Source organism: Gymnogyps californianus, chromosome 22 (genome assembly GCF_018139145.2).
Source record: "Gymnogyps californianus isolate 813 chromosome 22, ASM1813914v2, whole genome shotgun sequence".
Taxonomy (NCBI): domain Eukaryota; kingdom Metazoa; phylum Chordata; class Aves; order Accipitriformes; family Cathartidae; genus Gymnogyps; species Gymnogyps californianus.
Genome location: NC_059492.1, coordinates 4,000,628 through 4,028,100, shown reverse-complemented (window position 1 = coordinate 4,028,100; position 27,473 = coordinate 4,000,628). Strand labels below are relative to the sequence as shown.

The following is a 27,473-nucleotide window of genomic DNA, read 5'->3' as shown; positions in this document are numbered from 1 at the left end:
CGATGTTTTTAGGTGAGAAAAGGGGCAGGTAGGCTGAGCCAGGCCCCTGGCAAGGCAGGATGGGGTGAGGATGCAGTTCTTTGTGCCTGTGTTAACACACAGGTCAGAAAACTGATCAGAAGAGAGGCCAGACCACAAACCAGGGTACTGCAGCGTCCCGTCTCACACTGAAGCATGCCTGCCTTCTGTAGCTGCTTTAATTCCTTGCACGAGCTGTAGCTGCCTAAATGTAAGCTCCAGCTTCTGTGTTTCTCTGCTGCAGAATTGTTTTGAGATCCCCTGTGCCTCCAGCCACTGAGGAGGGAGCGATCTCCCTTGGGAAACAGGCTCCAGGAGTGGGAAAGAGCTATTGGGATGCTCTGTGTAGACACAGCTGCAGCCTGGCAGCAGTTTGAATGCTGCAGTCCAGGGCAGCACGAAGCGGCTTAACAAACAGCTGCAAAAGTTGCATGGATCTGGAAAGAAGTTTGGCAGGAACTGTGATTTCAAGGTACAGAGCGGGGACAGCTAAAGGGATTCTAAAAAACAGCAAAGGACCTTGCAGTGACACTGGTGAAACACCTGGGTAACTTTTGAAACCATCTAAGGCATGTGTTTTGCATAGATGAAATGCAGATGGCCTCTTGACGGGAACTAGGAGTAAGTGCATGGCTCACTCTTTTCCTTGCAAACATAGAAATTGGGAGAGAACGGATTCAGAGCCATAGGGCTGAAGACCTTTCCGCTCCGCTCTGCGTGTCTGCCCTGCCTGACTTGGCCAATTCCCATCTCCTTCCCGCTCTTTCCGTATTAAGGCATCCCTGGATGTATAAGAGCAGGGTGCAGAGCAGTGTCACGGTGCAGGAGCTGACTCCTGAGCAAGCGGGCAGGATTGTGCAACCTTCCCATAAGATGTCAGTGTGCAAACCTCAACGCGGGGCCTCGCAGCAGCGTCCCAAAGACCTGATACAGCAGATGACCAAGCGGTGACTCTGACATGGGGCAGGGACAAAGCAGGGAAGGATGCAGAAGCTGCCTCCTCCTGGCCTCTTCCCTGGAGACCTGCAATTCAGCTGATCCTACGGGGAGAGCATTTGTGCTGGACTCAGCATTTGTGCTGCTCAGAGCAGGGGCAGCGTAACTTTGGGGAAGAAAGCTACACAGACTCCCAGTCGCTCGTTGCTGCCTCGTGTAGTGACTGAAATGGCTCTTTCTGTGCCTGTTTTCCTGTCTGTGACGTGGGGGACTATGCTGATCCTCTTGAAAAGCCTGCTGAGATTTGCTGATGGAAGGAGCCATGCCTAAGCACCCGTAAAGCCATCCAGTGTTTTCATTTGGCTGCCGGTATTGTGCAGCCATCGCCACACAATGCAATTTCCCCATACGAAACCGCAGTTTCCTTTCAGTGAAAACTCCCAAAATACATCCCAGTGACGTAACTACTACACTCAGGGTTCTCGTGCTGGTCTGGGTGCTGCAGAGTGCTCTAAGTTCAGAAGCCAGCTTGCAAAGTATGGGAGAATAGCAGCCTAAAGCTTTGGAGATGCTGAGGCTCCTCTTTCGCAGCAAGCCAAGGATCCAGGAGGCAAGTGTCTAGCTGATAAAATATCTGCTCTGCGTACAGTACTGTGCTCTGTCTCTTCTGCAGGACGCAAGAAGTTGGTGAATCGCCCGATCTTAGAGAGTCAGACCTTATCCAGTTTTAATTAACGATTTCTCTTTTGGAAAAGGCATTTCTGATGGTAAAACTGCTTTCTAAGAAGTGTCTTTCCTAGGTGCTGCCAGAATTTGGGAGTGTTTTGGGACCAGAGCATGTGTTGAAGCAACAGAAATTAAAACAGCTTCTGGTTAGTTGTTGATGAATAGGAAGCGAAATGCCAAAAGCGTAATCTGTTTCTAGCTCTTGCAGGGTTTTTTTTTCCTTGCATTTAGATGTGACTGTCTCAACCAGCAAAGTGACAAAACGCGAGCAAAAACAAACCTGTCTCTTGGCTTCTGGCTTGTCAAATCGTTCCTCAAAAAAGGGGAAAGTAGGAAAGAGGACGTGTATTTTGAACTTGGTGTTGGAAAAAAAAACCCCGTATGTCTGTCCCCAGCCTCTGATCTAGGATGACTAAGCCATCTGCGCAGCTTGAAGGCAGCATTGGGAAGTTCAGAACAAGTTATCTCCTCCTCTGACTTGAGCGACCTCCTGGGCTCAGACCTGGCCGGTGGCCGGGGGTGTCCTTTTATTTTCCAGGAGCAGCAAATATCATTTCCCAGTGGTGCAGAAATCTGTGTAAAATGGCCTCCCCCGAGGCTGTGGGTGTCAGAAGATGGCTGGTAGCTCACAGGAGCAGGGTCTTGTGCTGGTAGGGTGGACCTGCAGAGAGATCCGTGCTTGTGAGAGAGAAATCAATCCATCCCTGTCCAAGGCAGGGTTTGGTGCCTGCTCGCTGGTCGGAGCAGGGAAGGAGCCATGAAGGAGCTGGTTTTCCTGTGTGTGGGTGTGATCCCCGGGGGGACCGCTGAGGTTTTTGTGATCGCTTTTGGGCGCTCGGGAAGGGGTTTAGTTGTGGCTTTGGTAGATGTGTCAGCCGGCTGCCCCGGGCATCTGCTTCCCACAGTGGCAGCGGGACAGCCACCTTCTCCCAGACCCAAAGAGATCTTGGCTGCTTCTGCAGCAAGGGCAGAGCGATGGAGGGGAGGAAGGGGAAGAGGTGACTGCAAGGGCCCCCTCTGATCTGATTCGGTCCTTCTGGAGCTGAAAATCAGTTAATTCTTAACTCTAATCTCGCTGTTTTCACACAGCTCCTCCCTTCCCTCAAGGCTTGCTTTTTTTTTCTCTCGCCTCTTCGTAGCTCCTGTCCTACTTTCAGGTCGCTCTGCCTCGTGCTGTGCCCACCCGGTTGACGTTGCTGGCGCCGAAGAGCCCTGCCAGCGCCGCGGGCTCCGCGTGCTGACAAACTGCTTGAAAAGACACAAGAGAAGTCACAGCTCGAGTCTCGCTTAGATCCCTTCTCTCTGCAGTCACATGAGTTTTATCTCATCTGCAGCCAAAGAGTTGAACCTCTCAGAGGAAATGTTTCAAATCTGATTTGATTTGGGGGGGGGGGGTGATTTTTCTATTCAAACTTAGCTCGTTATCTAAAAAACAGGTGAAGGAGTACCTAGATGTGATAGCAAATCTATGTATGTTCATTAAAATACAGCAGGCTTGGGGATTGACCTTGCAAAAACTTACTGACCTTGCAAAAACTTACTTCTTCCCTTAAGCCTGAGTTTTTGGGGGAGAAGGAGCCATATCCTAGCTGAGAAGCAGTTCTTTTCTGCGCTCCCTTTAAATGCTTCTGCATCTCTCCCTGTAAGGGTTCACAGAATTGCATCTGGCCCCAGCGGCAGCATAAACTGACATTTCTAATGCTGCTCAGGGACCTGTCAGAGCAGCTGGGCTGGCCCTGCCCTGCCCTGCCCTGCCCTCGAGGGATGTGGTGAGTTTGGGCATTTGAATATGTTCCTCCTGGTTGCTTTAGAAACGCTGAGCGTGCCCCTGGAGAGAAGCCCTCTCTTTGCCATGGTGGTGCCAAACTTCCCTGCAGACCCAGGACACCCCTACTAGAACAGATGCTTTTGGAGTTTGTCCAGGTGTAGCTGAGAGTAAAATCTGATCAAGACGTTAATCAACCTGCCAGAAATTAATTCTCTCTCCTTGGTGGTGGTGCTCTGATTCTTGGGGAACATGTGTAACCAAGTGCCGGCACCGTGTCCTTCTCCACCGCCCGTCAGAGTTTATCAAAGCCTTTAACAGCAGCTGGCTCCAACTGCTCTCCTGGAGCCACCAACACAGCTCTGAATCGCATCCCGAGGAGCCATGTCTGGTGGGACACCACCAGTGACTGGAAACAGCTCACCTGGTCTTGCTAAACAAGTTCGCTGGGAAAACTTTAGCGGAGTATCACAGCCCCTCTGTGCTGACGCTCATTTATTGTCCCGCAGGCAAAATCAGACATCACTTGGATAGAGAAAGACCTCGTGGACTCAGCAGACAAGGTAAGAGAGCCTGCTGCAGATGTGCACCTCAAGGAGACTCATGCATTTAATTCGCACTTTGTCCCATGACGGGTCGTCCCACGTATGCGAGGGCGTAAGCAGAGCTTGCAAGGACCTCTCTGAAAACCAAACCCGTTCTTGCAGCACGCCCCTACCAGCCCGTCTCAGCTAGGTAGGACTGCTAATACAGAAAACAGCTATTACTCACTTGCTCACGTGACATCCTGGACTTGACTTCATCCTCCTCCTCCTTCCTCCCCACACCAAACCTCTTTCCGTGCTGTCATTTATGTCTCCTGTGGCTTTCTGATCTTGTCAGCTTGCTGGGGCGGGCGCTCCAGCGTTTTAGTTGCGTGGACTTACAGTGGGGTTTTTTGATTGCTTTTCTGAGGCTTCTGTCCCCGTGCTGAGTGCCTGATGATAACACAACATGCAAAATTGTCTTGGTCAGGACGAGATTTATCAGGTCTTGCCGGGCCCACACACAAGAGAGCTGGCTGGCTGCATCTCCTGCACGGCTTCACTGAGCAACGTAAAGCTTCCTTGGAAGCGGTGATGCTCATCTTTGGACGGCACATTGCGGACACAGTTTCTGCTTCACTGGGACTGTGGCAGAATGAAGGAGGTGTCGGTATGAACCGAGGCTCCTGGAGACTTGTGCTCAGCAGCTGCACGGTGCTGTTTCACGCTGCTCTCTGGCACCTGCTCCCAGCTCCCTTGTTTTGGACCTCATCAGCTACTGAGGTTCCCTTCGTGGAGCTGGGGCCAGCTGCCTTGCTGGTATTAAGTCTTCTGTTTCTTTCGTTATCGGTTCTCAAAGAGCACGTTATGGGGGCGGAGGAGGCAAGACAGTCATAAGTAGTCTCTCTGGGTCTACACCAAGATCCTGTTTTCATACTCTGCAGTCTCTGGAGAAATTCAGAAATCAACGCTGACACGGGGTTATTTCTAATTGCAAAGGTGCGTGGGTGTCTTTTTACTCATTTCAAGGGGTTTCTTTCTTACCTGCACTCTCTGGGGTCTTGCTGCAGAAAACATCTGTCTTGACCCAATGGAAAGGTCAAAGGAGAACAGGCTTGGAGGGGGAAGGAGGCAAAACAAGCGATCTAAATACCTCTCCTCTGTCCTGCCAAAAAATCCGGGCAGCAGTGGGTTCAAAAGCTGTCTGCATCAGAAATGCCCTTAAAAATACCACGCATGGAACTTCCCAGAGTGGCTCTTAGATAACTCCAGCATCCACAGCAAGGACTCTTGCGCAGCGTAAAGCAAACGAAGGACTAGATGGCAAATCCTAGTGATGCCAGAGGATTTGCCCATGGGATCGATGCACCCTGAATCCCATCATGGGTGACCCATCATCCCTGTGCCAGTGTGAGAGCAAAGAGCTGTGCGGCTTTCCGAGGTGGTGTCAGACTTCTGTGTGAGGTTTCATGAGTTTTTCTCTTCCTTTTTAAAGAGTAAGTGGCTTCTCAGAATATTCCCCCTTTGTGGAAATACCCCCAAAGCTCACAGCCTGACATGAGATTCGTGCAGCACTAGATGGAAGCCACTTTAACTAGACCACGTATGTTTTCTGTCAGCGTCTTGTCTGAACCAGGGAACCCAAATGTGAACAAGGAGCTGTGAGATTTTTTTTTTTTTTTTAAGAAAAAAAAAAAGCCCCAACCACAAGCGCTGTTGCTGGGGAGTGGGAGCGTGAACCTGCCTCCGTGCGACCGAGTCTCTTGTCTCCACTGCGCATCTGCCAGCTGGGCTTTAACCACCTGTATCTCCTCCATCCGGCAACCTCAAGCGTGGGGCGTCCATGCAGCGCCGTGGGAGCCTCCCTCATCCCCGGGAGCCGGCCCTGCTTCCCCGGGAGCTCGCGGGGGTGGCGGTTACTGGGGCTGTGCGATGTTGATCGGGATGGGAGAATGGAGAGGGACCCTAAACTTCCTCGCATCTGCGCGTTCCTCACGCTCTGGCTGCAGAGGAAACATCGAGCCAAGCCCTGCAGCCTGCAGCTGCCTGCCCCCAGCCAGCTCTCCAGCCCGGTCAGTACTGCCGCTAGCTCGCTTTGCTTCACTTGGTGTCGCTGGTTGCTCATCCAGGTGGGCTGATGCTTCAGATGGATATTCGGAGCGGTCTGGTTTGCTTTTCTTTTTCTGCCTTCTAGGATAGTTTGCTTAATGGTGCCATCAGAAGAAACTTATCGCGGTGCAAGCAAAGCCTGTTTGTGCTGCAGCTCGGTGGCACGCAGGTGCTTTTGTGCTGGAGACTTGTTCTGGTGTGCTGCTAAACAGGCTGTAGGAGCTGGTCTCCAGAGTCCTAACTGTTGAATTGCAAGTTACTGGATGAGTCCATGGGAGGAAACCTCCCTTGTGTCAGCAAGATGCCAAATGGCATCTCAAAGCTTTTCTCGGAAAGCTGTCAACAATGTCTCTGCCGATGCCACTTTTGGTCTAGTATGTATGTTTGCTGATGTGGTCGGGCTGGCAGGCTGCGTATGCAAATCTCTGCCTGCCTTCAGATACAGCTTGGGCTGCTGAAACCGCTTGCAGTTAAACACACTGGGTCTTGCTATTGGCCAAGGCAAAGAATTCCCACAGCTGTGAAAATACGTCGCTCCGCAGCTCCTCACGTGAGCTGTGTCCAGGTGCCTTGGAGGTGGATACGAGAGTTCATTTTAAATGTTCCTCACTGCATAGGTGCGTGATGCTACAGGGTGAAACATGCATGGTGGTACAAGTGCTGATGCTGTGTGGACCTGGTTTCTCTCTAGTGTTTTCATGAAGATAGGGGGGGAGGGAAAGAGCCTACAACTTCCACTGGTCCCACCCCCGGGTCTCTCCCTGCTGTGGGGTCACTCCCTGGAGAGCTGAACAACGTGGAAGGACTAGCAGGAGGAGACCTCTTGGCTGACTCCCGCTCAGGCTCTTGGCTAGAAATGGGAAGCTGTTCTTAACCAAAAGCTGTCTGCCATGGACTAAGCCTCCAAACGAAACCAGAAGTGTAAGGTGGCTACTTTAAGCTGGGAGATCATACGGAACATGAAAACTTGTTGTTACAGGGATTCTAAGATCTTTCTTGTCTGTGATCGCTGAGAGCAGCAAAAGGCAGGGTAACGCGGGGGGAGCTCCTGTCCCCCTGCCCTCTCCCCGTGCTCGGGCTGTACGTGCTGCACCGCTGAGAGCGTGGGCTTCTCTGTTAGGTCTTAGTGTCTGAATAATGCAGGACCTTGAGAGAGCAAAGCTACCAACATGGAAGCAAAGCCGCTTCCTAATCTAGAGAAAAGCCAAGCGTGAGAGCGGGAAGGGAAGGGTGCTCAGTGCGGGTAGGCAACCACATCCGCGGGCGCTTGGCAAGGCCACCCTCCCTGAGAAAGGTGCTGGGGGGGTGAGGAGTGGGCTGGGGTGCAGAGGAGAGGCAGAGCCTGAAACTCGGTTCCTGTTGTTTTTAAAAGCTGCTTTGATTAGGTGGGTTCCAGACCACATATCTGAATAGTTTTAGAAAACAAAGCGTAACTTTTTTTCCCCCAACTCTGCAAGGGGAAACACTAAATAGTAGTTCCAGCTTTCTGGCAGCCTCTGATGGCCACATCTGCCCTAGGGTCAGAGAGCCACCGAGTTTAATGCCCTTTGGAACATAATTGCTGGCCTTCGGGTCCAGATAGCAACCAGACCACGTCTAACACTGGATAACATGGGACTGAAGTGCTAAGAAGCCTGGACTTGCCCTTACAAGATGTGCAGCTACAAGGGATTTCTGGCCTGAGTAAGATTCCTGTCTGTAGAAGTGGGAAGTTGAGTCCAGCCTGCCCTGTGGGCTCTCCCTGCGGTCAGTTGGGAGAGGGGCTGGAACAGGTCAAGCTCAGAGGAAACCTAAGTACAGATACGCTGGCTAGGTACGATGAAGAGAAGTAGAGGGAGAGGCACAGCTGGAAGACTAGTAGTATAAAAAGTCTCTTTATATTTGGGATGCAAATAGAAAGCAGCACAAGGTGTTTCTGTTGAGCTGAACTCTGGGCTTTACGCACCAGAGGTCTGGACGAGGTTTGCTGGGGAAAGGAGGTGTTTCAGCATCACCTCAGGGTCTGTGCTCTTGTGAGCTGGCCTAGCTTCGTTGGTGAGTTTATTCTAGATACTGCTGATTAAATCTCTTTTTCTTCTTTATTTTTTTTAAATAAAAGAATGTGTTTTAAACAAAGCATGTGCCAGAGACCTTGGCTTCCCCTCAATCTTCTTGAAGGCTCGAGTCTGTTAAAGCATCATCTGTATGTGCTGAAGATGCACTAAGACTTATGTTGCAGAGTTGCTCAGATTGCTGAGCAGATGGGCTCCAACATGTCTGATTTTTGCCAGCCCTGGCCGTGTTTTGACAACAGTGCTGTATTTTTGTGTTGTGGGATTTTCAGTGGCATAAACACTCCTGTTTTTGCTACCAGTGCCTTAAAAAGGAAGGTGCTTTTCAAACACTCTTCTGAAACGCAGTTCAAAGAAATGCAGCACCTGTGGTGTGAGCAGCGGAGCCTATGGGGAGAGTGCAGGATATTTAACGAGGCTGCCTGGTGCAAGCCTACCGATGACTTATTTATTCCAGATGTTGAAGCGAGGAGATACCTGTGACAAGCACCAACTTTTATGGTTCTCTCAGATGTGGTTCCTGTGAGTCTGTAGCTACAATCCTTCTTCCTTAATCCGATAAGGCTTGCTTTCCCTTGTTCAGGAGTATATTCCCAATCAACCGTGTCCCTTCTTTTCAGGGTGAAGGTGTTGTGAAAGAAATCAACATCACGCACCATGTGAAGGAAGGCTCCGAGAAAGCCGATCCTTCGCAGTTTGAGCTCCTGAAGGTGCTGGGACAGGGCTCTTTTGGCAAGGTGAGTTCACTTCTTCCTATCTGTCATGCCAGATAAATGATTTTGATGACAAAAGGGACTGTCCCCAACGAAAACACTTTCCTGTTTCCCACCAGATCGTGAGAATCTGACTGATGAGCCCACTTAGCAAATGGTTGCTTCTAACTTGAAAGGCAACTGTAGCGATGCCTTCTCATAAGGGCCAGCCTGTATGTCCAAAGCTCCCCTGTAATTCTTTTTTCAGATGATCAGGAGGAAAGGAATAGTATCCTGCTCGTGAACGCAGGTGTCACGCAGGGCAGAAGGACCTCCTGCAGCTCTCTAGCTGGCTGCCAAGCTGTCAGCTGAATTGAGGACTTGGAGGACTTGAGCATGTTCCTCTCTTCTCAGAAATGATGCTGTGTGCCCAGGACTGGTTTTGGCCCCTGTTTACAGTCCAGTTTCCCTTCTGTGAAGGGGGAAGGAAGTAGCCTGTAACTCTTATCTATTTCAATGTGTAAATCGTCCAGGTCTCTTACAGACCATCTGCTCACACATTAAATCAACTTTATGTCCATCAGTTACCAGCGCTAACAGTGGGGGCTTGTACAGGACTGTGTGCTCTTGCCTGGGCAAATGCAGCAGTGGCTTTATGCAAAAGAAAGGTGGTGTCTCTCTGAAGCCGCCTAAAAGCAGGTAGAATGGGACATCAGGGAAGGGAAGGAGGTAAAAATCCCAAGAGGATGCAGGACCTGAATAATAAGGAGTTGATCTGGCTGTCAAACCAGCAAGTCACCAGGAGGCTTTGTGGTACATTGAAGCATCAGTGCATCAAGTCACAGCTCCCAGGCATCAGCCACAGCCCCAGGGGAGCTGCAGGAGTGAGCAAGAGGTGTGGAAGGCTGGAGAGGAGGAAAGTGCAGTATAAAAGCACGGGTGCTGTAATGGCTGGAGATAGGGGGTGAGAGCAGTGTACACACAGCACTTTCCTGAAAACCTCATGGGGTTTCACGTGGAGAGCTTGAGGTACATCTTAGCAGTCCTGCGGCCAGCTGCTTCTTAGGGTTACTGTGAGGTTTGCCACTTTGGGAGGCATCCAACTCCTACTGCTAATGTTTAATGCTTGGCGAATGTGGTATTCTTCTGCCTCAGGTTTTCTTGGTGAGAAAAATAACACCGCCAGACAGCAACCACCTCTATGCCATGAAAGTGCTCAAGAAGGCGACATTGAAAGGTAGGAGACTCTTACTGCGATGCTCTTATCTGCCATGTCTTAAAGAGCACTGGGGAAATGTCACAGCAGTCACTGCTGGCCCCAGGGTGATCTGGGTGAAAGAGAAGTATCTTTATCTCAGCCAAACAGCCTCCTTTTCTCTCCATCTATATAAGACCGTTGTTGCAGTGACAGAGGTGGGAAAAGATCTGGTTCAAGCTGCCTGGTACTAACGGGCTTAAGGCTGGGGACAAGGCTGACGCCAGGGTACTGTGTGCCTTTTTCTGTGTCTGAGCTGTTCCTCTCTCTTCCCACAGTGCGTGATCGAGTAAGGACAAAGATAGAAAGGGACATCCTGGCTGATGTAAACCATCCCTTTGTGGTGAAACTCCACTACGGTGAGTGTGGAGCTAGTTGGGACACTGGGAGAGGGGCTGCCGGCTCAAACAGACACTGACTGCTTTTAAGCACAATAAAGAAAGATGCTACTACAGGCACGCCTGCCATGAGCAGGTAGATGAGCATGAGGCATCCAGCAGCAGGCTGCTTGGAGGATGCTGGGAGCCTCTCATGGTCCTTAACAGGCTTCTGGAGACACCTGAAATGGAGAAGAGGCCTGGGTCAGTCTGTATCCCTCAATGGCTGTGCTGCTCTGGAGCCTTCACAATCCCCTTAACACAAATCCTTTCTTGGAAAGGTCTTTGGTCCCATGCCTGCTCTAGCTATTGAATGGGGAACAGAGCATAGACCGGGAGAAGAGGTTTAAACATCAAATCCTTGGGATTAAAACATTAAATCAGGAGAAATTGAGAAAGCAGAGTTAACTAGTCAAGCCAGAGTTTGGCAGGATTAATGCTCTGACTCTGAGGAAGGGGAGGACAGCTTCTTTCCCTGTAAAGTGACCAGTGCCTCTCTCGGGAAAACAGCCCTTTCAGTAGGGCATCACTGGCTGAAAGGGAACCAAACCCCCATAAAATGAGGATTTTCTGCAGTGCCGGAGCGCTGCTGGTGAGCTCCCATTTCAACATCACGGACAGGCTATCTTATTTACCCCAAATAATTAGCTCTACCTGTGTTTAAGCTAGTAACCATGCAGGGCATCTGCACAACTGGAGCCATTGGGATTTAAGTGATTAATGTAGCACCACGGAGCCGTCCCTCAGCAGAGGGGTCTGATTCCTGCCCTGGCTTGTGTTTCAGCATTCCAGACGGAGGGGAAGCTGTATCTCATCTTGGATTTCCTCAGAGGAGGTGACCTTTTCACTCGGCTTTCTAAAGAGGTGGGTATGCTCTGGCATCTTGGTGGGTTGCTGAGGCTCTCAGTTCATCTGTGCTTAATTGCCTGGAGAAGCGATTGACCCTTGCGAAGTCTTTGAGAGGGGTGGAAACAACCTCCAACCTGCTGCTAGCCCAGAGCTGGCAACAGGAGAGGATGTGTCGGGAACCCTGTCCTCTGGCAGAAAAGCAGCAGCGCAGGAGGCAGGTCTCACCTCTGCTAAGCATCACGTTAAAAATGAAAACAGGCGAGAACCGCGTTCTGTTGCGGTGTTGGCTGCTTGTGTCGCCTCGCTGGGACGGGGTGAGGGCAGGGAGTGGAAGGGGTAACGAGAAGTTGTGCCAGGGGAAGACAACTGGGAACATAACCTGGTGAACGTAAACAAAGAGTTTTTTAAAAACCTGTCTGCTGCTTAGCAACCTGGTTTGTTTTTTTGGTGTTGCTGCTTAATTGATACTTTAGGATGGTGGGCAAAGCCTGGGAAACTTAGGTATGAAAGGGCAGGAGGGAGCACCATGGATGTGAAAGCTTGCATGGGTGCAGCAGAGGTGGTCCCGCTGCTGGCGTCCTAACCCCAGCGCCTGTCCGCTTCCTCTCCCTTCCTGCAGGTCATGTTCACCGAGGAGGATGTGAAGTTCTACCTAGCAGAGCTGGCTCTGGGGCTCGACCATTTGCACAGCCTGGGAATCATATACAGGGATCTCAAACCAGAGAAGTACGTGCGGCACAGCTGAGGCAGGGAACCGAGCCCTTCAGTTCGGTCCCAAACCTGTAGTCAGCAAACGGCCCAGCCTTCTTCCACCAAGGCGAAGCTGAACGATGCCCCGAGGCCAGCCAGATGGAAGGCGGCAGTGCCAATCGACAAGGCTCCTGCTCCTCAGATCAGCAGTTACGGCCAGGAGCGCTGTGGAGGCAGCATGTGTGCACCACATGTCTGAGCAGTAATCCTTGGCAGTCTCCGGGCTCCAGCTTTAAGCAATTGAGAGCCTTCGGAGGGAAAAGGCACCAGGCTGGGCCTCTGCAGGGACGCATACCAGCTGCATGGCTTGGTTATTCTTACCTGGGGCGTGGGGGGATCAAAGGTGGTGTAACCTGTGTGGGTCATTCGTTCAATGTGAAGTTGAGGGCGTAGAGAGAAGGGAGCTGCTCTTGGTCCCGCTCATGTCTTGGTGATGGAGCTTAAAGCACTGGGGGAAGGGACAGATAACTTTCCTCTGGATTCTGGGAGCAACTCAGAGCAGCCTCTGCTGTGTGCGCTTGTTCTCACCAGCCCTGATTGCAGACAGTAACAACTTGGTTTTTTCATTCATGCTGCAGCATCCTCTTGGATGAAGAAGGGCACATCAAACTCACAGGTAAGGGACTCCCCAAAAGCCTTGTGCTCCAGCAACGCTGGTTCTTGAAACACGGAGCTTCTCTTAGGCCTCTCTGCTCTGTGTGATTGCTCAGAGCACATGGGCGCATGCTGACAGTTTCTTCTCTTATGTAGATTTTGGCTTGAGTAAGGAGGCGATAGACCACGAGAAGAAAGCCTATTCCTTCTGTGGGACAGTGGAATATATGGCACCAGAAGTTGTGAATCGCCAGGGCCACTCGCACAGTGCTGACTGGTGGTCGTACGGGGTGTTAATGGTATGTACCCAGCTAGCGTGTTTGGGGACCCGGCCCAGCAGCTGCTCCAGCGGTAGCTCTGAAACGCCCTTACATGATTCTGCACGTCTAGCAGATGTGCTGACCTGGGGCTCTTCTCCAAGCTCCCCGAAAGGGCTCTGTAACAGGCTCTCCAGGCATCCAGCCAGCAACGCGTGTTTCTCGGGGGAGGCAGAGCTCCTGAGGCCGTTGTCCCAGTGAGTGCTGGGGTGTGCAGCGTGGGGTGCGTGGGGGTGTCCGTGTCCGCCCCAGCGCCGGGATGTCGGTGTCTGTGCAGATCTGGTGCCACCGTCTGGCGGTTGCTGAATCCGAGGGCTTCTGCAGGAGCAGGCGCTGGCTTGAACGCGTTCCCACTGCAAACCTTGTGGACCAAGCTCCTTCTGAGAAAATACGATGTCTGCGATCTTTTCTAGAGCTAGGCTTTTGATCCCTTGCAAGCTTTTCGCTAGCTTTGGCGAGCTCCCAGATGAAGGTGCAGTGGGATCTGTGCAGCCCTCAGACTTGCTCAGACGTGACCTCCCCTTCTTCTCTTTCCCTCCCAGTTTGAAATGCTCACCGGCTCGCTGCCCTTCCAGGGGAAGGATCGTAAGGAGACGATGACCCTCATCCTCAAGTAAGAGGAGTTTCTCTTTCATGTATGTATTGGAGGCGAGCTTCTGCTCTTTCTCTGAGCGTGTTGCAATCTGGGGATTCTCGCAACTTAATGGCATTATTTGGCAAGCTGTTTTGTATCAACAGGTAGTTTGAAGGGTGCAGTGTAAATGCCAAACAGATGATTGTACTTTCGGGGGTGGAGGTGCTGCAGTCGGCTTGTGGGTTGACTTCTTTAAACCTGCAACTGATTGCATAACTTCCTCTCCAGAGCAAAGCTGGGCATGCCGCAGTTCCTGAGCTCTGAAGCACAGAGCCTCCTGCGAGCCCTTTTCAAAAGGAATCCAGCCAACCGATTAGGTAAGACATTTTTTTGGTTTCTGAGTACACCTGATGCTGTATCGGGGCCTCTCTCATCCTCGTGGGTCAGCAGCATGTTCACGCTTGTGCTCGGTTAATGGGCTCATTTCGTTACAGCCAGGTTCCCCGTAATACCTGGCTGTGTTGCACACACGGTAGTAGCCTTCGCTTTGTCGGTGGTCCTGATTTAATGCAACGCGTTCCACGGGTGCATCTTTCAGGTTCTGGACCAGACGGGGCAGAAGAGATCAAGCGCCATCCTTTCTACTCCACCATTGACTGGAATGTGAGTATCAGAAATATAAGAGCAAACTTTTACACCACTCAGCACCAGTAACAGAGTTCTGCTGACTGCAGTAACAGCACGGTCGTGACGCTGGCAGACTGACCAGCTATGGGAGAGCTACCAGTCCCTGTTTCCATCTCTTCCAATAATCCTTCCCGAAACTAAAATTCTGTTTGTCATGTGAATAACTGTTTCATACCTGAGTTGCCTATGTTCTCACCTTGGTTTGAATTTACTCATCTCTCAGCAGTAAGGTGCAGGTTTTAATTGGGGTTTGGCACAACACGGATTGTCTTGCACAAAGTGGGAAGGAATCGGGGAAGCATTTCTGGCAAGGAAATACCTTGTTTTGTACAGAGAAGCAGGGCGATAACTGAACCAGCATTTCCCAATTGCTTCTGGCCAACTCCCTACTTTACCACATAATTTTATTTCTTCCCTGTTTTCCCTTACTTGGTAAGGGATTTTGAAGATCGGTCTTCTCATGCTTTCGAGGCACCCAGCAAGCTGCTAGACTGAACCTCCAGCAATGCTAGTAAAGCTTATTTCAAATTTTTGCTTCAAGAAGCAATTTTAAAAGGCTACTTGTGGGAGCGCTGGGCTATGAATGTCCTCCTAGGGCATCTCCTCTGGCTGTCCCTGGGGAGATATGTGTCAGCAAAGCCCTAATGGGAGTTAGGAGGAGGTGGAAGAGCCTGGCGAGGTAAATACTTTACAGATACTGCTTTTGGAGTGGGGCCAAGTTGCATATAGAACACTTTTTTTTCTTGATTTAATATATGGTAGAACTTGTAGTATATCTCCACAGACTGACTCAAAAGCACCCCACCGGCCAAGAAGTCTTCCCTCAGACTGCTGAGCTGCAGTTAAATGCTAAGCCACAGAGCTGTTTCTAGTTTCGCAAAATCTCTTCTTGGCCTCTCGTTCCTAGCAAGCCTTTGCACCCTTCTGAGCGCGTACGAGAGCGCTGGCCTGTCGGAGCACTTTCGAGCTGTCTTTGTTTTGCAGAAGCTATACCGCAGGGAAATCAAACCACCCTTCAAGCCTGCAGTAGGCCAGCCAGATGACACCTTTTATTTTGACACAGAATTCACGTCACGTACGCCAAAAGGTTTGTATGAATTCACGCAAAGCCAAAGTTTCCTGTGTGAAATGATACTGTACGGCTTAATACTGGTTTGCCGGTGCGAGCAGGGCCAAGTTCGCCTGCTGCTAGCTCCAGGTGGTTGCAGCACTGAGGAGGTGGCCCAGCCACAGGTTTGTGGGGTGTTAGGGGTAAGCTCGGTGCTGCGTGGTGTGGCTCTAGTCTCAGATAACCTCAAGAGGAGCCGTAGCTCCTGGGGAGCGAGGGGAAGGCTTCTGCTTCGGCAGCGCTAGCCCTCTTCAAGTTGTCTCTCAACTCCTGTTGCAGATTCCCCAGGCATCCCCCCTAGTGCGGGCGCCCATCAGCTCTTCCGAGGCTTCAGTTTTGTGGCGACCGGATTGATGGAGGATGGCAAGGTGAAACCTGTCCAGTCGCCTCTACATTCGGTGGTACAGGTAAAAAGCGGGGACAGAGGAACAACTGTTTGAAGCTGCGGTGATACTCCAGCGTGGCTCTGCAGGACCTCTGTACCGTCTGGAGCAGAGCTAACGGGAAGCCTGAGGCAGTGTCGTTCTGTTTTGAATTCTTGCGTCCTGTTGTTCTTTCATTTCTATTGACTGTCATGTGCAAAGGTCGTCAGGGTAATGTGAGTCTGTTTGCTTTCCTCTCCCCAGGTGGACCTGTGCTAGCGGGAGGTCTGTGTAAATGCCCGTGGGTTGAAAGGTGCCACCGACATGCACCATGCTAGATGCAGATAGCGTTAGCCCACTGACCTATATCTGCCTTGTTCTCTTCTCCTCCCTCTCCCCAGCCGCGAGGAGAAGCTGTGGGATGTAGCAGACAGCAGTCTGTCAGCTCGCTCTGTGTTGCAGTTAACTCATCACGTTGCACAAACCCTTCCCTGAACTCTCCCAGCTCATCTGCTCTCCGCTCTCCTCTTGCAGCAGCTGCACGGCAAGAACATCCAGTTCAACGACGGCTACGTGGTGAAGGAGGCAATCGGCGTTGGCTCTTACTCAGTGTGTAAACGCTGCATTCATAAAGCAACCAACATGGAATACGCAGTCAAGGTCTGAGATTTACCATCTGAACGGAACTCCCCTTTAGATTTCTGTTCATCCCCATGATGACCAAAATAACATCCAGGAATGAAGTTGCTTTCCCTGCTTGCGTAGGGCGCAAACGGACAATTTCTGTGCTGCTGTGCATGTAACTGCACAAGCTTTCTTATCTAGGAGTAGCAGGGAAGCAGTGTTCTCTCTCAGAGGGAGGGCAGTATCTCACCTTTCTTTGCAAAGTTTGCTGCAGCTATGTCAGCTCTTAACAAATAAGCCAGACATAAAACTTTGGGATCTGGGGACACAGAACTGATGAAGCAACTAGGGGATTTCTAGAGCTTATTGCTAAAGAGGGCAGGGACAGGGAGCGGCTGTGGTGCAGGATCTCTGCAGGGCTCCAAACACTCAGCTTGTTTGCTTTGTCCTGGCCCCTTTCCCACCCTGTTGTGGCTCATGCTTGTCCGTACTCTTGCAGGTTATTGACAAGAGCAAGCGAGACCCTTCTGAGGAAATAGAAATCCTCCTGCGATATGGGCAGCATCCAAACATCATCACCTTGAAAGATGTGAGTGTGACTTGAATGACTTCTCCCGTATTTTGGTTTAGGAAGCGCAGACTGGTCCATGGGGGGCACAACGCGGCTCCAGCACGGGCAGCCCAGTGGCCCCGCTCAATGTATCGCTCTGGGGTGGGGAAGCAGCCCCAGAGCCACCTCTGCATTGCTGACTTCTGTCTGCTTCTCGGTGGTAGAAGTACAAAAGGGAAGCTCTGGAAGCACTTGTTGGTTAATCCCCTCCGTATTTGCTTTGGTAGGTGTACGATGATGGGAAGTACGTGTATCTGGTGACTGAGCTGATGAGGGGAGGGGAGCTGCTGGATAAAATCCTCAGACAGAAATTTTTCTCGGAGAGGGAAGCCAGTTCAGTCCTGCACACGATCTGTAAAACGGTGGAGTATCTGCATTCCCAAGGGGTGAGTATGGTTACATCTGTTTTCCTGGGAAGCTGTCTGGCATTGCGCTACGCTCCCTTTCCTCCGGGGAGTAACTGTGCCTGTCAGGACTATTATTTCTTGCTGGTGTTGCTGTCTTGGCAAGCCAGATGTGGGGCCAGAGCAGGGGTTGAGTGTCCTGATGCAGCTTCAGACCTTTCGTCCTCCTGGGCTATGAGAGCGGCACTTTCTTTCCTCCACAGGTCGTTCACAGGGACTTGAAACCCAGCAATATTCTCTACGTGGATGAGTCAGGAAACCCCGAAAGCATTCGCATTTGTGACTTTGGCTTTGCCAAGCAGCTGAGGGCTGAGAACGGCCTTCTCATGACTCCTTGTTATACGGCAAACTTTGTGGCACCCGAGGTAAGCGCCTTACTGACCCGAGACCCTTCGGTAGCTCTCGCGTCCCTCCCCTAGCCTGTGCTCTCACGCGGCACAGGTAGGTCTGCCCCGTTCCTAACTCCAGCCTGCTCTGGCATACTCTGTCCTGGAAGAGGTAATTACAGAAATACCACTCGTAGTAATGAACAAATAGGGGATCTCAAGCGCAGTTACAGTGCAGTCCTCCAGCTTGTACGGCCCTGATGGGGGGCTCTGCTTAGGGTAGTGAGACTTTAAAATCCCGGTGATTTTCTAGGCTGCTTCTCTTCCTGATTAACTAACCTGTTAAAAGAGGTGGGACGATTTTCCACTCAGCTATCTTGGTGCAGAAGAAAGAAAAAAGAGCCAGCATGCCATGGAGCATGCATGCAGTGTCACCGCACTGGAACATGGCTTTTGTCTCGCTTGTCGTTTTGATGTGCCTGAGGGGTTCCTCTGTTCTGTGATGCCAAAATCTGAATCCTGATCTTTACTCCAAGACTTTGCTGTTCAGTAGGGCTCTAGAAGCTTTGCATACGGACTGCACGCAGGCGTCAAGCCGCTCTTCACAAGCTGAAGTGAGCACAACGACAAGAACCAAACAGGCTTTTTTTTTTCCTTTGCTTATTCTGTTCAGGTACTAAAACGCCAAGGCTACGACGAGGGCTGTGACATCTGGAGCCTGGGAGTTCTCCTGTATACGATGCTCGCAGGGTAAGCGCCTCTGTCTCGCTGGAAGGCAACGGCGCGGTGACCACCTTGCTCTCGGACGTGCTCTGCGGTAGCAGTTGGACCTCTCCTCGTTGGTCGCTGCTACCTGGAGGGTCCTGGACCCTGGCTGGGTCACAGGACAGTAAATCAAATGCTCTCTCTTCTCTCCTCAGCTGCACTCCGTTTGCAAATGGTCCCAGTGACACTCCAGAAGAGATCCTGACCCGGATAGGTGGGGGGAAGTTCTCTGTCAGTGGAGGCAATTGGGACACTATTTCTGACATGGCCAAGGTACGGTTTGATATTCGTTTGCGTTAAATTAAAGGGTTGAGGTCAAGCACGGCCAGTTGCTGTCCGGGAAGTTTAAAGCAGGTTGGGGAGGGAGGGCAGAAGAGAGAGGAGAAAACCAGCAGTGTGGCTTCTACCCCATGCATATCTCCCCCATAGCAGCTCAGCAGCGTGCCTCTCCCCGCTTTGCTTTAGCTCAGGCTGTGAATATTTGCATGGAACACCAACCTCGTGCTTGACCCATGCTGGCTTTGCTGCTGTGTTACACTCCCAGGCCTACCAAAAACATAGATTATACAAAAGGAGATTGATGTCTGGGGACTTTAAACTTGGCCTCTGAATTTAAATCCCAATTTGGGGGCGGACAGGTGGTATTTTTGCATTTAAAGTATGAAATCTTCTAAAGTCTTAACTTTCGAAACGATGCCCTTAGGATCTGGTATCAAAGATGCTTCACGTAGATCCTCACCAGCGTCTAACAGCCAAGCAGGTCCTGCAGCATCCCTGGATAACCCAGAAAGACAGCTTACCCCAGAGCCAGCTGAATCACCAGGACGTTCAGCTTGTAAAGGTACAAAGTCTGGGCTGGGCCTTCAGCTGGTTCCTCGTGTACCTTGGGCTCTTTGGAAAGCAGCAGTCCAGGTGGGGTGACGGTGGTGCGGGCAAAGCAGGGTGGAAGGCTGGAGAGCTGTGGGCCAGGAGAGGCAACACAAACCAAGCTGGTTTTTGGCAGGAAAACCCAGGGAGGTTCTTTAACAGCAGGTCAGTACAGGAGGGAGATTTAAAGAAAAAAAGAAAGATGCTCCTGGCTTTGTGTGTGGGTCTGGTTACTCTGCTCCCTCACCTTGTAAAGCCGTGAGCCTGAAATACCTCTTCTACATCTGAATGACTTCTCGTGCCTTCTCTCCAAGGGGGCGATGGCCGCCACGTACTCTGCACTGAACAGCTCCAAGCCGAGCCCCCAGCTGAAGCCCATCGAATCCTCCATTCTGGCACAGAGGCGGGTGAAGAAACTCCCTTCCACCACACTGTGAAGCTGGGATGGTCTGCCGCTGCACGGCGTGGTGCAGGCACAGCCCAGACTTTGCACATCTACTGAAGCCGGGGGACAGGAGATCGGGCGGTCAATGCCTGCACAGGAGCTCCCTTGAGGATTTGTTCTCAAAAGGCCAAGTGCCTTCCTGTTCCTGACAGACTGGCTCCTCCTTGCGTGGACTAATCTTTGCTCAGAGAACTTCACTGTACAACTTTTTTGAAGTGTAAATTGTCAATTTTTAAATACATCCATCTGTGTATATGAGAACTAGAATGTATAACTAATGTCAAGTGGCACTAAAAAAGCAGCTCTGATTCACCTGCTCCTGTGTAGGGCCAGATATTTGTTGTAGCTACATCATTTCTTGGAACTGATCCTCTCCAACGCCATTGCAGCTGGAAGACTGCATAATGTTCGGGGTTTAGGCTTTAGGGTTCTTCCTCCCGTGAACCTTTGGATGCCCTTCCCAAAGTCAACCTCGCAGACTCCTAACCAGCAGCGCTCGTGTTTGTAAAGGACTTCCCTCCCCTCCACTTCACTTTTTGTGCGTGCGTGTTCAGAGTGGAAGGTTGATTTTTCAGACTCCGTTTCTTCCTCTCTCCTGCGCTCCCCCAGCCCAGACGGCAGTTCTCTGAACAAAATAAACTACGAGTTTTCCAAACGCCCCCTTAGATGCTCGGCTGTCCAGAATACCTGCTAGGTTTGGCTCAGTCCTTCCCTCTGCCCTCCCATCTTCACGTTCTCCCCGTCACTCCCTGGGGAGTTTGTCACCCGCGCAGGTGGGGACGACAAAGGAACCTTCTCCTCGGCAAAGCTGAGGCTTTGGGCTGGCTCTGGCTGCTGCATTTTTGGTTTTCCTTTCCTTCAGCAGGAACCTATGAAACAAACCATCCTTTTTTAATTAAATTCGTTCTATATCTGGTAACTCAGGGTTTCTTTCTGAATTGTACAATAAACGTGTCATTCAGTTGACATTATTTTACCGACTGACTTTTAGCCGCAGAATAAGCGACCCCGGTCGTTTCCCCACGTCGTACGGGGATAATGTTTCTTGCCCGCCCTTTGGGAGATCTGCAAAGCTTTTTCATCTGGCCCTGCGATGGGAAAACCAGCAGTACTGTAGTAGGGCTGCATATTATGCCACCTTCTCTCAGGTACAATACCTCACTTCGCAGTGGGAAGTGACTAGAACCAGTTACGGAATAAGGCAGTAATCAACAGGAAAGGTGGCAGGACGCGGGCTGCGGAGGGGAACTTCTTACTCTCAGGACATTTCAGTGCTAATAGAAACCAACACCTGGAGGCAAACTGTGCTAGAAATAAATTCCCGACCCATTCTGACTTGCAGGGAATTGCTGGAGCTCCCTGGTTCGGTGGTGGCTGTTTCTCGGGAGGAGCAGGAGAGCTACGGGGACTGCAAACGCTCACGTGCTCAAGGATGCGACTGAAGCCAGCAAAGGTTCTCATGTGAATTTCTGCTCCTTTTGGCTGATCGTATAACGAGAGGGGAAGCTTTCTTTTTTGCTTTTCCCTTTTGCTTAGTCCCAGTCGACTCTAAAATGGAGAATTCCATAAAAAAATTTTCTCTTGAGATGTACAGCTCTCTCCTCCTCTACCCTCATCCAGGCAGGTCCTGTTTTAATCCCTGGAGCAGCCAGTGAGAAGCTGAAATAGTCGCAATTTTTTTCTATATTTATTCCAAGCACTGCCCTAATGCCCAGTGCCGCTGCGAGGAGGAGGCCAGCGCCAGTGCACACTGGATCTTCTCACTGGGTTTGCCGCCGACCCCCAGCAGAGCTGGATTTGATGTTTTGCCGATAGCCGGGGAGGGGGACGCTCCACCACGCAAAATGCCTACCTTAAAAATACTTGCTTTCTCCTCTGGCACAACTGTTGTGTTGGTGCCAGCGAACCTGCCTTATGTTTCCCACAACTGCACAGTAACTCTCGGGCCAGTGAAAAGGCGTGCAAATTTTAGGTACCTGAAACAAATACAATAATTATAACCAGCTTTTTTCTGGAGCTGGGGTCAGTCCCTTTGGGCGCTGTTGGGATTGAAGCAGACGCCTCGACGGTTTTTCAGAGTATTTTCTCCGTTGCAGTTCAAGGGTGGGCTCTGAAACGCTGGATGGGGTTGGACGTGTTGGTGGTGATCGCCGCTCACTGTGAACCTCTCAACAGCATGGACCGTCAGGATGGGTCTTAAACCAAATGTTCGCCCCGCTTGCATGGCAGCTGGCTTGTTGGTGTAAATGTTTTCAAATATCAGTCAGGAAAAACATTACACCCTCTGCTTAATCCTCCCTGTAATGGTGCTGGTGTGAGCCCAACTGGCGACAGCTCAAAGATGCGTAGGACAACCAGGTGCAGAGCTCTGCGGGCACAGGGAGAGCGGCCCACGGTTGCTGCAGACTCTGCCTGGCCGTGAGACGATACCTGGAGCATCAAGCCCTGATACCCGGAGCATGAAAGCCCTCCGCCTCACCGGGGTCTTCAATCGGAGGAACTTTGTGTTTGGTGCAGCTGTAGCTTCTGGGACCTCCATCACTTTGGAGAACAGAGTGAACAAGAAGGGCTACACCTTGCTTTCTGGGGTGCTTTTAAGCAAGTTGTTTTGAGTGATCTTTCCATAACTAAAAATAAGTCTTGATTTTTAGTTCCAAATCAACCAAGTGCTGTTACTTTTTTAATTCCAGTGCTCAATAAAAACGGACTTGTTGATCTTTCTGTGCATGAGAACTGTAGGTGTTTGTAACGGGTCAGGTGAGCCCCCTCGTTCCCTTCCTGGTTTTGTCCTGACAGTATTAAACCTTTGCCGAAATACAGTTGGGACCAACTGCTGTCATCTTCACTGAAATTGCATTATTTCAGGTGAAAGTTGGGCCTGGGTCAGGCCGGGTCTCTAAGGCCTGTTGGGGGGAGCCAGTAGGTGCCTTAGAGAAGACCAAATGATCTGCTCTCGAAAGAGCTTGAGGTCATTCAGCTTTAACTTGGGACAAAGAGGATACACAGCTTACCTTCGTCTTGATTTCAAAAGGGACAAAAACGTATTTAACTTTCATACATAACAAAATCTTGACAAGGAAAACCGCTTGTGTTATTTCAGGTGCTTCATAGCCGACCTGACCTGTAAGATTTTGTCCTGTGTGTCTATATGAAAGCTCAAGGGAGCAGAAATCCCGGAATCCAGCCTTGAATAGCTGAGTCTACCTGGAATTAACCTGTGCAGAAATAGCGTGTTAATCCATAGACAAGGAGCCTGAAAATAATATTGAGCCGCTCTCTTTGTATAATACAGCTTCTGTATAAGAAAGGCTAAACTTCCGTATTGTGGGGCAACTTTTCTGTTGTAAAAGAGGTTGACCAAGCTGAGAGGCTGTTTTCCTTCTTCCCGCTGTGTAAAGTAGTCGTGCCTTCCTCTTAATGATGTGGTACTGACCTCCATCAAATTAAATGGAGCATAAATAAATGTATTTTGGCCTGATAAATATTCCCACCATGACTATTTAGGCTGTCTTTAAACCTGAAGGCCGGTAACTTTCTCAGCAATCATCTCTTTTTTTTTTTTTTCCTTAGTGAAACTTCCCTGAGCAACCAATCAGCTTTTTAACTTTCCATCCAACTAATGCAAATACCCTCTTCAAATCCCCACCTTCCAGTTACTTCACGTAATTCTTGTTCCTGCACCTTTTGCCATATGTGGACAGTGAGTTGTGCAGCCGGTGGCCTCCCGGGTGCCACCACCTCCTCGCGGCAGCCGCTGCCGCCTTCCCAAGAACGTGGGAGGCTTCGGAAGTACTCGGTGACTGCAAGTGTGTTGGACAGTCTGTGGGGCGGATGCTGCGCTTTCATGTAATATTCAACAATTTAATCCCTCTTTTAACACAAAGGAAACATTTAAAATATTTCAAGGTCTTCCTTTGCAAGTACATAGAGGGCTCTGAATAAAAACCTTCATTCATGCTATGAAAGCTGGAGGTCCGCTGCCACTCCATTTTCTTGCCTCTGGTTATTAAAACATCAAGCTGTCTTACTACTTAAGCTCAGCTAACTTGCTGCCTTCCTCCTTTTGTGTTACACTGGAACACCTGCCATTAATACTAATTCTACTCTGAAGAGAAACTCCCTTTCAGATATGCTTGTCTGAAAATAAATTGACATGTAAAAGGTCTCTTTTGTCGAGAAGCGCATGTAAAGTGCTGGGGTAAGAAGCCGATCGCTTACAAAAGGAGCCACTGACTCTTTAAATGATGTATGTGGAGGGGGTTATAAATGTTAAATATGGAGGGTGATGCTGTAAATGGGCTGACGTGATATGACTAGAGAAGGATCGCGTAGCTGCATCCTCCGTTTGGTATTAGACTTCAAGATTTTGGGCGATTTTTGTTTAAACCTGCGGTGATAAAACTACTGCATTGTCTCGAGGAGAATGGCTGGGCTCCGTAGGGACCCATTTGGAGAAAACTCTTCTTTTTTTTTGTTAGAAAAAGTGTTGTTATTGAGAATACCTCCTTGCTTCTTAACACATGCAACAAAAACTAAGAGCATTGGTGGTGAGTCCATCAATTTAGATGTGTAATGAACTCCAGGGCTCTGTTGTTTTTCCTGGGACAAAAATTTGTATCACTTTCAATTAGGAAGCAGTGAAAGAATCCTTGGTTAGAGTATGAAGCAGTGAAAGAATTCCTGGTTAGAGTATTTATTCTGTCATGCAGGCAGCAGTGTGAGACAGCAAAAGGTAAATCTTTTTATTTTTAATAGAATTATTTTCTTTGGGTTCCTCGTACCCTGTGGAGGCTACGGCTCTCTCCTAAGAAAAAGTTTTTACGTAGGTTCTTTGGGCCAGGCTTTGGAGTGGAATTACGCTGCTTCAAAATCTGCTTCGATACTGAAAAGATGGGGTCCCGTGACTGTGGATGAAGATTTAAGTTTTGTGGTGTGGACCTGGCTTTCAGCTGCTGCTCGTTGGGTTTCTGGGTCTTCTAGCAAAGAAATAATTCACTTCAGAATTAAGACCAAGTCGAAATATGTTCAGGGCTTGAAAGAACAAAAGCGAAATGTGCCAATTACAGAAACCTTCTAGATTAGCTGGTGTCACTTCTGGTTTATCAAACAAGTCCAAACTCTCGTGTGCTGCTTAGCTCAAATGCTGTCTTATTTTTAAACAGCAGATGGTGTTAGAAACCTGTAACAGGTGGAACCTCTTCAGTTTTATGTGAGAGATCAGAAGTAGCAGCAATTTCTCGTTTCCTACGCGTAGTTTCTTCACGAGATAAACAGCAAGCTGGCCCTCTACTTGGATATGTATTACAGAGGGAGAAACTTTTGAATCACACATGCTCATACAAAGGAAAGCAATTCTGGTTTGACTTATTCTGGTTATAATAAAAGGAACCTGGTAATGTTCTCCATAATCCTCTGTTAGCAACTCTAAAAGAGAGATGTAGTGGGAGAAATGAGCTGTGTTTGCTGGTGTGCCTCAAAATCCAGCTCCAATCTGCCATAGTCTATCGGTTTCTTGTCTATGAGAATAGCACTTCACATGCTTGAAATGTTTTATAAACATTTAATTACTGCAGCATTTGACTCAAAGCCAGGAATCTCTCATTCATCTGCATCTTGCAAGGTTTGTGAAAATGGTATTCAAATTACAGAATTACAAGAAGGGCCGAGTTCAAACTTCAGTTAAAGAAACCTCCGTTAGCTGGGATCTGTGAGCATCGCTCGTCTCTGCCGCCACATCTGCAAAGCGAATTACTTCTTCAGCAGTGGAAACGATAACGTGGTTTTGAATGCCTGTAGATTTGAGGATTTGTCAGTACCCCAGGACAGGGAGCTGCATTTTAATCATATTAGGGAAACGATATGCTAAATTCTCCTCAGCCTGTGCTGTACGAACTTCTAAGGCAGGCGGGGATTGCAGCTATGTCTAGACTAGAGCCGTGTTTGATCCCCAGTCCCCTGCTGCCGTTAAGCAGTAGGAAAATCATTATTTCTTAAAAGTCACTTTTTTTCCCACCCACCAAACTACTTGTAATTTTAACATGTCTTCTCCCCCCCAACTCCCAGCAATATTTTTTAAAAAAGGTAGAGAAATGCAGGCTTACGGCGTGATTTTTCTGCTGTGCCATCAGCATGCCCACCGCCTGCCTTCCTCGGTCAGCTCGGTGTCGGGGAAGCCCCCAGCAGTTGTGGGGTTTGTGACACCAAGTGGAAGCAGCAACTAAAGGTAAAAAAGCTTGTATCGGATTAATAATTTCTAGCCACCCATCTGCCTCTTTCACCAGCTCCCTTTTCTGTACAGTGTAGCAGAGTAATAGAAATCCTTTACTTTCCATGAAAAAAAGAAGTTGTTGGCTGACTGTGCACTGTTTTCGTGGATGCACGTAAATGATCGCTTCTGGTCAGGGCAGGAAACCCAGATGAGAAGTTGTTCCTCTATGAGACACGTACGAGCTGACCCTGATCTCACTGGCTTGAGGAGCGGTTATCCTAAACTATCGAGGAGAAAACCGAGGTCTGCAACTGCTGACGTTTCCAGTCTTTACTGTAATTCTGAAGGCATATTGTGAGCCCCCTTTAATAAATGCCATTGCTGGCAATTAGACCCTTTTTAATGAGACAGATCCCCAATTTCAAGGCCTCGGATCGCTTGCTGCTACACTCGCTCTCTGTTCAGTGAGTTGTGAGCGCATGATGAGCAGCGACTCACGAAGTAAAACAGGAGTCCCTGTTCCTGCTCTGTTTAAAGAAGGGGTAGGGAGCTCTTCTGATGTTTCATTAAAGCTGGCCTTTCTCCTTGTGGCAGAGCAGATTTAATCAGGCCCGCCTCCTAGTTCCAGCTGCTGGGTTTGAACGCTCTGATCTGTGCACTGGGTGCACGTCTAATTATGGAGGCAATTCCCATGGATACCAAGAAGAATTGTCTGTACTGGCAAAAATGATCCCAGCCGGGAAAACGGTGAAGGAAAATGTGTTGAAATACTCGAGAAGAGACTTCAAAAGTTTCTGGGAATGTAAGTGAAAAACATTTCCAGCATTCTTGCACCCCAATGTGCAAATCTTCATTGTTTTAAAACTAAGATACAGGTTGTTTTCGTTCTGGTTTGCAAGAGTGGTTGCTTTTTGTGCTACTGGAGGATTTACCAGCAGAGCAAAACTGAATGTGGGCCCTCCCTTGTTACCTGCATCCACTCGGGTCTGCTTTTTCACCCTTGCTTTTGTACCCCGCAAGCTTCCTTCTGCTCACCGGTACGGCACGAGAAGCGTGTTTTGAGATAAATGGCCAAGAGTTTGTGTTTCCAGAAGGGCAACTCCCTGGGTGAGGCAGCACGCTCTGCCCGGGGAGACGCCCGCCGAAGGGCTGGTAATTCTGGTTCCATCCGCAGCGCTGGTGTATGGGACTTCGGTAAGTTCCTCCCCTTTACGCCTCATTCTTCTGAAACATATAAATTTAAATAACTTATTTCTGTATAAATTAATATTTGAAGGGTCTGTTCAAGGAAAAAGAGCACTGCCTGGTAAAAAGAGAGGGGGAAATACCTAGTCAAGCGATGCTCAGATGTGGAAAATTAAACAAATATGATTTAAAATTATTTTGTAATTGTTCAGCTGTGAGGCCTTATGTTCAAGCTGCATGGGGAAAAACCAGCTTTTTTTATTTACACAAATTAAAAAGTCTTTTTGAGGGGTTTTTTTTTTTTGCTTTGGGTTTGTTTGGAGGTTTTGGGGAAGATCCTAATCG

The 27,473-nt window shown here is 49.6% G+C and overlaps 1 protein-coding gene across 2 annotated transcripts in view; it reads left to right on the top strand.

Annotated features, from left to right (window-relative positions):
- RPS6KA1 (ribosomal protein S6 kinase A1) overlaps nt 1-22,454 on the top strand; it is a 42,335-nt gene extending 19,881 nt beyond the window's left edge. For both annotated transcript variants that reach the window (XM_050909857.1, XM_050909856.1), the window contains 21 exons: nt 3,955-4,008; nt 8,750-8,866; nt 9,977-10,058; nt 10,355-10,435; nt 11,238-11,317; nt 11,922-12,028; nt 12,631-12,668; nt 12,803-12,945; nt 13,506-13,576; nt 13,826-13,914; nt 14,136-14,200; nt 15,209-15,311; nt 15,612-15,739; nt 16,229-16,354; nt 16,818-16,907; nt 17,156-17,314; nt 17,536-17,697; nt 18,332-18,408; nt 18,579-18,696; nt 19,127-19,264; nt 19,605-22,454. In XM_050909857.1, the coding sequence (XP_050765814.1) occupies nt 3,955-4,008; nt 8,750-8,866; nt 9,977-10,058; nt 10,355-10,435; nt 11,238-11,317; nt 11,922-12,028; nt 12,631-12,668; nt 12,803-12,945; nt 13,506-13,576; nt 13,826-13,914; nt 14,136-14,200; nt 15,209-15,311; nt 15,612-15,739; nt 16,229-16,354; nt 16,818-16,907; nt 17,156-17,314; nt 17,536-17,697; nt 18,332-18,408; nt 18,579-18,696; nt 19,127-19,264; nt 19,605-19,727 (2,151 nt within the window). In that variant the 3' untranslated portion in view covers nt 19,728-22,454. The remainder of the gene's footprint in view (nt 1-3,954; nt 4,009-8,749; nt 8,867-9,976; nt 10,059-10,354; nt 10,436-11,237; nt 11,318-11,921; nt 12,029-12,630; nt 12,669-12,802; nt 12,946-13,505; nt 13,577-13,825; nt 13,915-14,135; nt 14,201-15,208; nt 15,312-15,611; nt 15,740-16,228; nt 16,355-16,817; nt 16,908-17,155; nt 17,315-17,535; nt 17,698-18,331; nt 18,409-18,578; nt 18,697-19,126; nt 19,265-19,604) is intronic.
- Nucleotides 22,455-27,473: the final 5,019 nt, after the last annotated feature.